The sequence below is a fragment of the Pithys albifrons genome, chromosome Z (genome assembly GCF_047495875.1).
Source record: "Pithys albifrons albifrons isolate INPA30051 chromosome Z, PitAlb_v1, whole genome shotgun sequence".
In the NCBI taxonomy this organism is placed as follows: domain Eukaryota; kingdom Metazoa; phylum Chordata; class Aves; order Passeriformes; family Thamnophilidae; genus Pithys; species Pithys albifrons.
The window spans coordinates 60,953,500-60,966,074 of NC_092497.1; the positions used below are offsets into that span (position 1 = coordinate 60,953,500).

At 37.3% G+C, this 12,575-nt stretch overlaps 1 protein-coding gene across 3 annotated transcripts in view; it reads right to left on the minus strand.

The window, feature by feature from the left end:
* EPB41L4A (erythrocyte membrane protein band 4.1 like 4A) overlaps nt 1-12,575 on the minus strand; it is a 130,601-nt gene that overhangs the window by 43,136 nt on the left and 74,890 nt on the right. For all 3 annotated transcript variants that reach the window (XM_071580056.1, XM_071580057.1, XM_071580055.1), the window contains exons 9-12: nt 11,220-11,308; nt 10,763-10,826; nt 1,590-1,681; nt 584-661 (exon numbers count right to left, since the gene is read on the minus strand). In XM_071580056.1, coding sequence (XP_071436157.1) covers nt 584-661; nt 1,590-1,681; nt 10,763-10,826; nt 11,220-11,308 — 323 coding nt within the window. The remainder of the gene's footprint in view (nt 1-583; nt 662-1,589; nt 1,682-10,762; nt 10,827-11,219; nt 11,309-12,575) is intronic.

Consider the following 12,575-nt stretch of genomic DNA (forward strand, 5'->3'; position numbering starts at 1 on the left):
GCTGGGTTTTGTTCTTGTTTTTTTTTTTCTCTCTTACGGTGTTGGGGAAGTGGGTTGCACTAGTCTGTTTACATATATATATATATATATATATAGCAGTTATCCTTCTTGTATTAAAATTCCTTTTCTTAAATTTGATAAAGAGTGGTGTGATTATTGTGGAGGAGGCCCCTCCCCTGCTTGTGGGTAAAACATTTTGGTTTTTCCCCTCAAACCGAGACACCCAGATATCAGGCTGGGGAATTCCCTTAGGTATTCCTGTCAGGTGTTCCCTTAGGACAAGTACATAATTTCAGGATTTACAGGGAGATACTGATTTAAAGCACTGCCACAGCTGCTCTCACTTTGACTACAGGTCTGAACTGGTTCTGGGGATCTGAAGAATGAGAAGAAACTTGTATTTGTCCCCCAAAATGCCAGATTCACAAAAAGAATCTGTTAAAATGGCCCTGATTCATGTTTAGTCTTCAGAACTGCTTTGGGTCATAGTCTGAATGAGGGTTTTCTTTCATTGGAAGGAAAGAGGAGAAAGGAATGAATGAAGAAGGAATGAACTGAAGTTTAAACAATCACATAAATTCACCTGTACCGATGTTTATAACCTATGGATCCAAACTTGCTGACTTTTCTTGACAGAGAGTTTGATTCATTCTCTGGCACTCTGTGTAATTTAAAAAATAAAACAACAGAGTAAGTTACATAGATAGTTCTCAATTATGCTTCCCTTCCCAAGCCAAGAAAAGAGAATACAAACTTTCACCTGAAAAAAAAATTTTATTCTGCTAGTTCATCTTCATCCCTATCTCCAGAGAGACTCTTATGTGGCTGAGAATATCCCAAAGCCGCTTATTTATCCTCTCCTCTTTTGCCTACCTACCTCTTTATTTCAGAGTCAAGTGTAAACTGCTGGAACCAGTAGACTTTCACTTAGTATTTCACAGAAGCAGGAAAACCCACCACGCCACAGTAGTGAGACTGAAGGAGGGATTCTGAGCTTATTCCTTTACAGCACTGCTAAGGTCAGCCCCAAGCATAACACCAACCATTGCACATTTCTCTTGGTGTGTTTTGCAACAGTAAAATGAAGCGCTTTGAGATGTGCAATATTGGGAAGATCTTATACATTTCAAGTAAGCAAAACATTATGGAAATTCAGGGAGTTTCTATGAAAAACAAAACAAAACACATTTATATGCACTGTAGGAAACAGTAATGCACAAAATACAAAGACCTCACTCAAGACAATGATACTACAGAAATTTTGATGTTTAAATATGTAAAAATCTATATGGCAGCTTAAATCCTGCCATAGGTATTTGTGGATACTTCTGTTATAGTCTACTCTACACAAGCTGAAGTACTGTTTTGAAAAGGGTGCTAAGACAAGAGACACCACTAAACTACCCAATTTCAAAATCATTTCACATCATTACAAGAAAAGGGAGGTGTGGGTTTTTAAGAGCATTCTCTAACCAAGAGCAAAAACGTATTTCCAATCAGCAAGCCTGTGTTACAACACTCTGTAGGTACAACAACATTCTTACTCAGTGTAGTGGCCCTAAGGAAACCCCAACTTCTCTATCACTCACCTGAAAAATGTATGATGCTCTACACAGCATTTCCAGAGATGTTTGCAGGTGACCTTGTTACGTGCTTCAAAAAAGAAGGAAGTTTCATTGCACTGAAAACAAAGCAAAACAAATCAGTATTCTTATGAGGGATCCTGCCAGTGAAGTTAATCTCACCTGCTGAACACAATCCACACAAGAAAGCAGTGTAAAGATAAGCAGGTTCTATAATTCTGTAGAATTCTTCACTTAAAAGAGGTTTTCTTTTTGAAAAACAGAAGAGAAGGGAGATTAATGAAACACTTCTGCTCCTTCATCCTTATTTGCAGACTCAGCATTTTTCCTAATTAAAACACACAAGGGTTTTTTTTCAAAAATTATTTTTCTGATGTTTTCTGAACCTGCAGCTCAGAAGTCAATCAAAAATATTCTGTTAAACAGTTTACAAAAAGGCAGGAATAAGTGAAAAAAAGAAAGAAACTCAAGATTTGTGATAAACTAATGTGAAGCAACAACAAAGAAAACAAAAAAAACATACATGTAGGAAGAACCAAGGTAAATTGGGGGGGGGAGGAAAGAGGAATGGAATTTTGAAAAAAAAATAAAGCTAACTTCAGAATAATTCCAAATGCTAGGGAAAATGTGAGAGTCATAAAATCCAACTTAAAATCTCTCAAGTAGGAAACTGGTTCCCCCCTCTCCCCCTTCCCCTCCCTCCTCCCCACCCCCCTCAAAAAAAAAGAATATTCAAACCTTAAAACCTTATGTCTGGAAACTGACAAAGAGAATTTGGACACATACAAACTATAAAATACTTCCAACAGACAACAAGAAACAACAGACACATAACACTGCTTGTTTTAAACAGGCTGATTTTAGGAAATCTACGTCCTTGCATTAGTTGTACTTCTGCAGAGCCACACATATGTAATTAGAGTTCTAGCAAGTTCTTCCCGTTCCTCATTTAATGAGGTATGGTGATCTGCAAGCACCTTGCAAACTGTGAACTAATTCAGTATGCTCTTCTGAATTCAAAATTTCACCTGTAACAGAAACCCAATTATATCTCTATTAACAGCTGTCAGGCAGACTCACAAATTGCCTTCTCAAGCACCCTTCCCTTCACCTTGAGACAAATAACAGTAAAAATGACAAAATTTTGCACCTACGGTTAGAATAATTGAGATTTCACTCACTGACCAAAAAAAGAAAAACCCCCAACCATATACATGGGTTTATTTGCTCCCATGCCTTATTTTAATTAAATGGATAGCTGGAAGAGTCCCACAGAATAGCCAAGGAATGGAACATCATCCTTTGGTCTCCCCTCAAAGGCCCATTTTCCACATCTAGAAAGAGGAGTGCTGGGAGTACAATAGAACATCATCACTGACAATGCTGAAATCTAAGGTTCATTTGATACTTCTATGCATATCATATAATGATTCTGTAGTACATCAGTCACGTAAATATATCCCTACAGTTCCTTAAAATACAATTTCAGTTTTGATAGGGATCAACATCTCTCTTGTGCAGGATTCAGAACAGTTTAACTTAAAGCAAAAATAAGTTTAATTTATAAAAAGTAAAGGCTTCCTGAAGAATCTTGAAGATTGCTGAGGAGAAAATTAAATTCGTCTTGGAATCTTCAACAGTAATCATATTACTCTTGTTTATCTGATAACTAGAAACAAGAGTCTGCCCACTAAAACATCATAAGTTATTTTTATTTTTTAAAACTTTATAGAAGATGTGTGCAGAGATACTTTATATTTGCTTACTTTACATACACAGAAAAATAGCTCCAGATTTCATGATTTGATTTATGTTACAATTTCTATACCAGACTGCCATCTGATGTAATTTCACACAAACCCACACACCTACAGTCAACTTTTAAAGAATAGTATCAGATTGGACCTGTAGTATTGCAAACTTAATGCAATATATCATGAGTCAGTTTAGCTTCTGTTAGGAAAAAAAACCCCAATTACTCACTTTTAATATGCATGATCTTGCTCCTTCTTTGTCCAGAAAGATTTTACTTTTAGGGAAAGAATCCTCTACTGCACTTAAATTTATTTAATTATATAATCTCATAGAAGAGAGTTTCTGGGATATGGAAGGGCAAAGAGAAGCCCTAGGTGATATTTTTTATGAGAATTTTTAAAATAAGTTATTTCTGCCATATCTTACTTTAGATCAGTTTGAACAACACTGGCATTCCGTGGAAAGATTTCTGTCAGGGAAAAGGTTCTAGTTGTCCATTTTTAACTTTTCTTTTTTAAAGCTAAAGTTTTAGAACTTTTCTACAAAGAGAACAAATAGCACATAAAATGTGAAAATCAGCAAGTGGCTCTAAGAGAGACAGTACAGCTACATTTCCATATGACTGAAAGATCTGACCAACAAATATTACTGATTCCGTTATATGAAGGCATTATTTTCTGAAGTGGAAGAAAGTTCACCTCAGCTGGTAAGAAAAAAATCTTGCTGATTAACTACATGATAAATCATCTAAGCTTAGTATTCAGCAATCAAACGCACTCAGGGAAAAAGAGAAAGCACAACCCTATAGATACAATTTATCAAAAAGTTATGGAATTCAGATATAGACAAAGAAAGAGTTGCCTAAAAATCATGGGATGGACCAACAAGCCTTCTGATAACTCACATGGGTTATTTGAATTCAAAGGAAAAGTACATGTCTGAAAACTATTGTCTCAAAGGGGATGCTTGTAATAACTCAAATACTACAATTAAATTTTGCTGAAGAAACCCTAAAACACTCATCCCCAAGGCCAACACAGAGGACACAATTCACAATTCTTTCACCATTTCTTGTCTCATCTATGAAGGATTCGGTAACTTACTGCAACTAAGTTCAACCTCACACTGCTTACAGCACTTCTAGGTTTAAGACTTCTTCCATTTACTTTTTAAGACTATTTAAGGCTTGAAAGAGTACTGCAATTACCCTCATAATTTATAAATGCATATATGAAAACTAAGCAGTACTGAAGACAGTAGTATCTTTCACGGTGAAAGAATTGTGAATTGTGTCCTCTGTGCTGGCCTTGGGGATGAGTGTTTTAGGCTTTCTTTAGCAAAATTTAATTGTAGTATTTGAGTTATTACAAGCATGCCCTTTGAGACAATAGTTTTCAGACATGTACTTTTCCATGAGAAATTAATTAATTTGTCCAGGTAAAGCAGGGATGACCTTACATGTTAAGATCATGAACTTTTGTGTCCAATAAAAGGCAACATTTTTAGCATTTGGAATATTGTGATTTCCTATACGTAGTATGTGTTAGCTCAGGTTTTTTTCTTATTATTCCTATATATCTGACCCGAAACATGCAAAAGTTCATCCTGCCATAACCTCACTACAACTTTTACCCATAGGAGGAGAGATAGACTAGAACTGACTGCAGTAACCTGACTACACTACAAGCATATACATGGACACTTAAATGTGTAGCCACAGCCTTCCTCTGTTTTATGTTGCCTCTCATTTCATCCAAAAGACTGATTGGCACGGCCTTTAAAATCTCCATGAAAGAGATGGCAACTGGTAAGCTGTTTTCCTTAACTGCTTTCAGTCTTTCAGTTAAGGAAATCACCTTACCAATGCCTTCAAAGGAGACCAATCGGAGGGGTCATTGCTCTGCCTAACCATAGAACACCTCTGGAACTGCTAGAGCAACACCAGTCTAGGAGTGCTCACACTGTGCTTTGCAAACAGCTCCCAGCTTGCTTTGCCACGCCAGTCTCGTCACACAGCTTCCAAGCTCTCAGAGCTGCTTTGTGCCCAGACACCTCAGTTCACAGACACGGCAACCTCAAGTCCAGCTGGATGAGAAGACCCACACTTAAAATGACAGTTCTTCCCCCTGAGGGCCAAAAGATACCTTGTTCATGAGTTTCATGAATTACTTCGAAGATAAGAGAGCCGTTTAGCCCCGTTCCAGGGAGCATTTCACCCACCCACAGAGCAAAAACACTGTGAAAACTGATTCAGAGCAGGCTTTAGCTACTGTGATTTATTAAAAGACATATATGGGATCCCACCAATCCAGGCTCAGAAAATGAAGAAGAAAGCACCAAAAGCACAGTGGGAACCCTGCCAGAACACATACAGCTCCTCCTAGTCACACTGACTACTAATGTAACATAAGGAGAGCTCTCCCCCCCATTACAGAGCACACTGTGTTCATGTACTACACATTCATGTATATGTAACAGAAATATTAACATTAGCTCTGAAGCTACTATTTCACAACAGTCCTCTTTGTCAGGTTAGGCACATATTTGGATACTATCAATTGTTAATTCCAGTAGAAAGTATTCTCTCTTGATATATTTACATAATGCATACCAATCATAGCTTAGGTACCAGACAATGTACTATTACTGGTTACACAAGGCCAATATTGTACTAAATCAGGAATTAAAATTAATAAAGCTGTGCCAGTTTGCATAAAGCAAGATTGAAACAAACATATCTCAGTCTTTTATCGTACCAATTAAAAATACTGTATTAGAATTTTCAAAAGAAAAAGGCTGACAGTAACACTCTAGTGGCAGTGAACTCGTGTTTATGCAGGCCTTGAACCAATCTTATAGTCCTTCTAAGATGGCTCAGAAAGTGGTTAGGAAAAGACAAAAAAACCCTCAACTAATCAAAACAAGCTAAAAGTGTTTTATATGATGTATTAATACCATGGTGCTGGCTCACCCCTCCACTGCCATTCTGACTCAAGTGGGTCCAAATAATACATGAGACATTTGAAATACTTAAACCATAAGGAAGATCAAAATGCTATTTTGATAGAAAATTGTACATAAGCTAAATTGGACTTAAGACTGGAAAGAACATATCTTCAAACCCTGTTCAGTCTTCCCAAGAAACTGCAGGAGCAATAAATCAAATTAAAAGTTCCTAACTAGAACTCATAACTCATAGGAAGAGATACACTTGAGCCACCTTATTAATATAATTATTTTTCAGATTTCTAACACTTACAAAAATAAGATTAAAAAATTAAGCACATTTACAGGGACTTCTGCCACTACTTAAAAGAACAAAAAATATTGTATTCAGACAAGTTTCAGACACCAAAATAGGGGGTTTACACGCTTTGGATTTGCATTAGTGGTTGGTATTGCTCTGAGGAGTCTTTATGAATTTCACCTAATGAATTCAGCTGATTTAGGCCTCTTCACCTGAATATGGCAGATTGCAGAGGGAAGGTATGTCTTGAAAGTGTGTACATAATTTTTAACTGCACATTTTGGGAGGTTGTTCTGACTTGAAAGTACCCAAACTGCAAAGTCTCTTGAAATAAAAAATTCAGAATTCAAAAAGGCCCATTTCCTACAACGGAAATAATGAAAGCAAGTGCTTTGCACATTGAATACTTTCTGGTTTACTGAAAGAGAAACATGAAAAGTAACAAGTACAAAAGCTTTGCATAAGCTCTGTGAAGAAGTGAAATCATTCATGTGCATGTTCAGACACAGTGCAGCTGAAGTAAAAGGTGCAGTTACAGAAAACAGCATGGGGCTGTGGGGAACAGCACACAAGTACTTGGTACCTACAGGCAAAAAACCTCCACATCTCTCACTCCTGCAAATTACTACATTTACATTCCCAGCCCACACAGTCTATCAAAGCATGTTTTTCACTGTTTTATGTCACTAGTTGTGAGAGAAATCTAGGGAGCAAGCCATGTGCCTCACAAGGGGAAAGCACAGGAGGGGTGCTCTGCACCCCTTCGACTACTCACTTCCATATAGTGCACCCATTGTGAACAAGCTCTGTTTTGCTGGTCAGAGAGGGAAGGGCTTTGGCAGCCACCTGTATTGCTGGACCGCTTCCAGCAAGGTTGCTCAATAGACATCTTATCCCTACCACGAATTGTGTACAGGCATTAGACAGATTTCTCAGTTTTCTTAAAGAAAACCATAGGAAAAGACACTTTTCTCACTGTCAAAAAATTCTTTGCAATTGCTTATCCTGTTCAGGGAATCCTTCTGTGCAGTTCTTGCAGGGAAAGGGTTCCTAATTTCATGCTGATAGTTAATGGTGCCACAGAAAGCCTAGCATGTTTGTAGCTCAGAATTCATAGCATGAGTCCATTCAGGGGACAATGAAATACTGATTCAACGATTAACATCAGTGAAAAAGAGCTCCAGTCTCACATGTCAGGATAAGTCATGGACAGACAAATACTAAAGGTGGTATTTTGTTTATGAAGGGGCAATAGCCTTAGGGGGAAAACATGTAACACAGGGAAAGTACTGAAAGACAAAACCAAAATACTGATGGCCATGCTTGTACACAATAGTAACAGGTAGGCAGAAAAAAATACAAGGAAGTTAAATATAAAGAAATTGTTCTCACTGAAGAGATATGAAGGAGTACAAGAGGTTACACTATAAAACAGAAAAGGTGAAGAACCTTATTTTATTATTAGGACACTAAACATAATATCTTCTGCTCAGTAAACATCAAGTTTATGAAAACTCAAGCAATGCAAACAACAAAATGAGCAACCATGAGTATGGCTGACATAGAAACTCACAGTGTGGCTTTAAGATAGCCTAAAGACATGGACCTGACTGTTTAGACTGCCACGTCTGTCATCTGTCAGGAAAACCTAGATATCCATTCCCACCCCATTCTGGAAGGTTGGAAAAAAATCTCAAACAAATCTCAGGAAGGGAGAATAAAGAAGTCACCACAGGGGAAAGAGCAGCACTTTGTTGATGGTAAAGACACCAACATGTTCCTTTTGATGAGAAGGGGTACCTGTGAAAGGTGCCTGTCAGTGTGAAGAAAGGTAGGCAGTGTGTGTGGAAACATGAACCAAAATCCACCCTGCACAGGGTTTTTATTACCACATGGAAAACATGACTGACAAAAAGCGCTCAATTCACTCAGAAATAATCTGCTCCAGTACATGGTGTTACTTCCATTTGAGACATGGGAAAATCCCCATCATTTCTACTCTTCCAGAATCTTTTCTGGAGTTCTCTCCAACTAACTGGAAATATGTAAAACATTCCAGACCTGGTATAGCACACCTGATAGGAAAGTATTAATTTCCCTGGGCTGTAAAATGATGTTCCTGAAGGTAGGATGGAGTAAAAATGGCACGTTTACTTTCCTAACATATAGTCACTTCCAACATGGAAGGACAAAGTGATGACATTTATTCAAAAAATCAGAGGAATAAAATGAATCTGTGAATTAATTTTTTGAGGAATATTGGAACATACATTCATACAAATAGACCAATGAGCTATTTCTCCTGTGGGTATAGAACAGCATAAATTGCTACAACAGCTTTAATCCTGAGATTAAGGCTACTGTTTACTTATTCCAAGATACAATTTTGTTCAAAATACCACCAGACTGCTAAAAAAAAAAAAAAAAAAAAAAAAAAGAAAGGGAAAAGAAGATTTTTCTCTGCCATTTTGGTCTTTCCCGATCTTGTCAGGATATGAAGCACAGTAGAAACATTTCAAATTAGTATTAGATGCCAAGGAGAATTTAATGATGGTACACACCCTTGTACTTACTGTACTCTTGAACAATTTCCTAGAAGTACCTGTTGAGGCTTGAAACTACCACATTCTCTCAAAATGTTTGCCTTATAATCACAACAGTAAGTGTTCACCAGCCATCAACATTCACAGTCTCAAATTTAGCATATTTTCTAAAGCTTCCAGGTTTTCTACTCAGCATGTTAAACCTTGGCAATTCCACATGGTTCAGACAAAAACTATATACATATGGCATTAAACAGAAACTACAGCTTCACTTCCAAGCAGTTCATTCAAAGTCAAACTTGGACTTGTTTATACATGAACTATCATTCGCCCTCTGTAAGAAACATTGTGACAAGTTTTCTCAACCTTTCCTCAGCCTTCAAATAACTCTCCTATTCCAACAAACACCATCAGAAAGAAAATCTACTTGGGAGCAACAAAAGCAAAATTTGCCAATACATCTGCAGAGACACGAAAAATGCTGTCGATGACAGAAGTGAGACAACCAGTCAGGGGTACACTTATATTTCTCAGAATACACAAAACACACCAAAAGGCCTCATGGAAAAATCACAGACAAGACTAAAAACCACCACATAGGTGAACCAAGACACAGAAGTGAACAGTAAAGGCGATTATTACCAGCAGCTTAATACTAATTAAAACAATAAACTTCCAGTTCTGATCTTCCAAAGAGTTACACAAAGTATTTGAAAAAATTATTCCACAAACTAGACTTATAACTAAACCAGATACCAAAAATCACAGACAAACTATTTGTTTTATTACACGTTTTTATTTTTCCCACATCCTCAGCACTCCCCTCCTCCCCTTACCCCACATGCTTCACAAGTGATAAATATCTTTGTCTTTTCTCCACTGAATCTACCCGGAAATGTCCTCTCCTGCTACAAACCTGCTATCCTTGATCCACTGGAACCCACATTGCTTTCTCTCAAATGGCCTAACAGCACATGATGTCAGACTCTGACAAATGGGTTTCAAACTATATAATGTGTCCAAGCTACAAAATTACTTGTGCCCAACAGCTTTGGGAGTTTTCCATCATCCACATTTTTTTAATATTAGCTTTCCTTGTAGCCTAGTTTAAAAGCACTTTGAACTAGGGACTTACACAACACCATAAACAAGGCATTGCAGAATCAGTCTGGTTTACAGAGCACAACGTAAAACAATAAAAACTTGTTATAAAATTCCTACTTCAGTACTGCTGAAGTTCTTTCTCTTTGCTACAAAGCGTGGACAGAAAACTTCTCTCTCCTCTCTTTCTTTAATAAAACTGCAAGTAATTTCAGGAACATTCAAGGCCAGGCATGGTGGGACTTTGTTCAACGTGGTGTAGTGAAAGGTGTTCCTGCCCACAGCAGGGGCATTGGAATGAGGTGATCTTTGAGTTCCCTTGAAATTCAAACCATATTATGTTTCTAGGATGCTGCACTGGAGGATAATGTAATTTTCTTGCAGTAATTATCAATAAAATGAGTTTCACTTTGATGATTTCTGACAGTAAATTTCAATAAAATAAATTAGACTTTGATGGACACACAAAATTTCCAACTTCATCAGGACTGAGTTTACTTTTTTTATCCTTTCAGGCTTAAATAATTACTTACATCTTTTCCCAGGACTCTAAGTTCAAACTGTGTTTCCTTGAAGTGAACTTTTGTAATTCTAGGCCTGTAATGTTGAGAAAAAAAAAGACAGACAGAACTTCATGAGCCTCTAATTTCATGCATCATAAAATACAAACTTGTATATATTTACACACAAAAACAAAGAAGAATTCACAAGTAGATTTATTTTTCAGATATGTGTCACATATAAGCAAAAAATTAGTGGTATGAAAACATTTCAGCATAAGTGTGGTAAAAGTAAACTACTGTTTTCAATACGTAGCTTCTTAAAGTATTAAAAACCCACGTAATACAGAGAAATATTAAGAATGCCAAATATAATTTTTTCTATTGCTGTATTTAATTAATTAAACTTTTAAAGAGATACCATAATTCATACATTTCCATATAACACCATTACCATTTTACTCAGAGTGCACATTTAAATAATACATACCAGAAATACTTTCCTACTTGTTTTTTATTCTTGTAGACAACAACTCCTATGGGTGTTAATCCTAAAAAGTATTCAGATTTGTTTTCACCCTAGAAAATAAAAGTGTACATCATTCACACAGTTGCAAGTTTTATCACACCAGCAGTGAGGTCTGGTGAGGAGGTCATCCTGATGACTTGAATACACTGTTACATTGTCTGTGCAAAAGGGAAAATAGTACTGGACCTACTGACAAAATCTCCTATACAAGAACTTGTAGGCATGGGGACAAAGAGGCAAGTAAAAATGGCAGTGAGGGAAAGAATGAGTTTCCACATGTCATGGTGAAAGACAAAAATAACTATATTATTTTTTATATGGAATTACTTTTGGCTATTTGGCAAATGGCCAAAACTCAGAAACCAAACCCTTTTATTCAAGTATGAATATAATAGATATCACAACTTTCAGTGGAAGGCAAATAGTGATTTTCTGACCTATTCTACTATAATACAACTGGACAGCTGCTCTCTCCCTCCTAAAACAGAGTCAGCTGCATACTGCTAACAAGTGAAGTAGCTCCTTTGGGAGAGCCAACGTTTTGGTTATTTTGTTCAGAATGGTCAATGACATACAAGGAACAGCCACATGCATCACCTCCTCAAAGGAAACTATTTCTGAAGCCAGTATACTAACCTCAAATCACACTGCGAGAGAACAGGGCGAAAACCCTGGTACTGAGTGGCAGAAGGCCCTCACCTCCCCCCGCTTACAGTCAGTAACCAAAATCAGAAGCAACCTACACTGAAAGAGTGCAAACCGTAGTACATGAGGTTAAAAGAAAGTTAACTGAAAAAACTCATTCATCTGCCTGCTTGAGGCAAGGAAGAAGAGCCCGGCAAGCTCTAAAGCAGCAAAGCATGAACAGCAAAAAATACCCACTGTGAGACAGAGCGACTGCAGAAAGTGTCCTGTGTGATTACAGATCTTACAAAGCCAAGCACACCTGGCAAGTTCTGCCTGTGCTCCTCAGTGAATTAACTGCTAAAGGTGATTTTACTTTTACTATGTCCAAATGAAAAAAAGAACTGCAACTCGTGATGTGTGTGGCTTCAGTTTCAAATGAGGGCTTCTGTTGCTGTTGTAATTTAAGTAGGAACAATGATGTTCGTGGGCTAGACTTGGGCATATTGCAACTCACCCCTCATTACCCAGGCAGGAATTTCATTGCAAGGCAAAAGCAAGCTATGAGGAAAAAAAAATCCAGGCTCTCTGCTAATTTAACATGATTTTGTTGAATCATGTTGAATCTTGTTCCAGTAACTCCCCCAGCGTTCTGCGGTGGGAGGGGCAGAGAGCATGGGATATGAATACAAT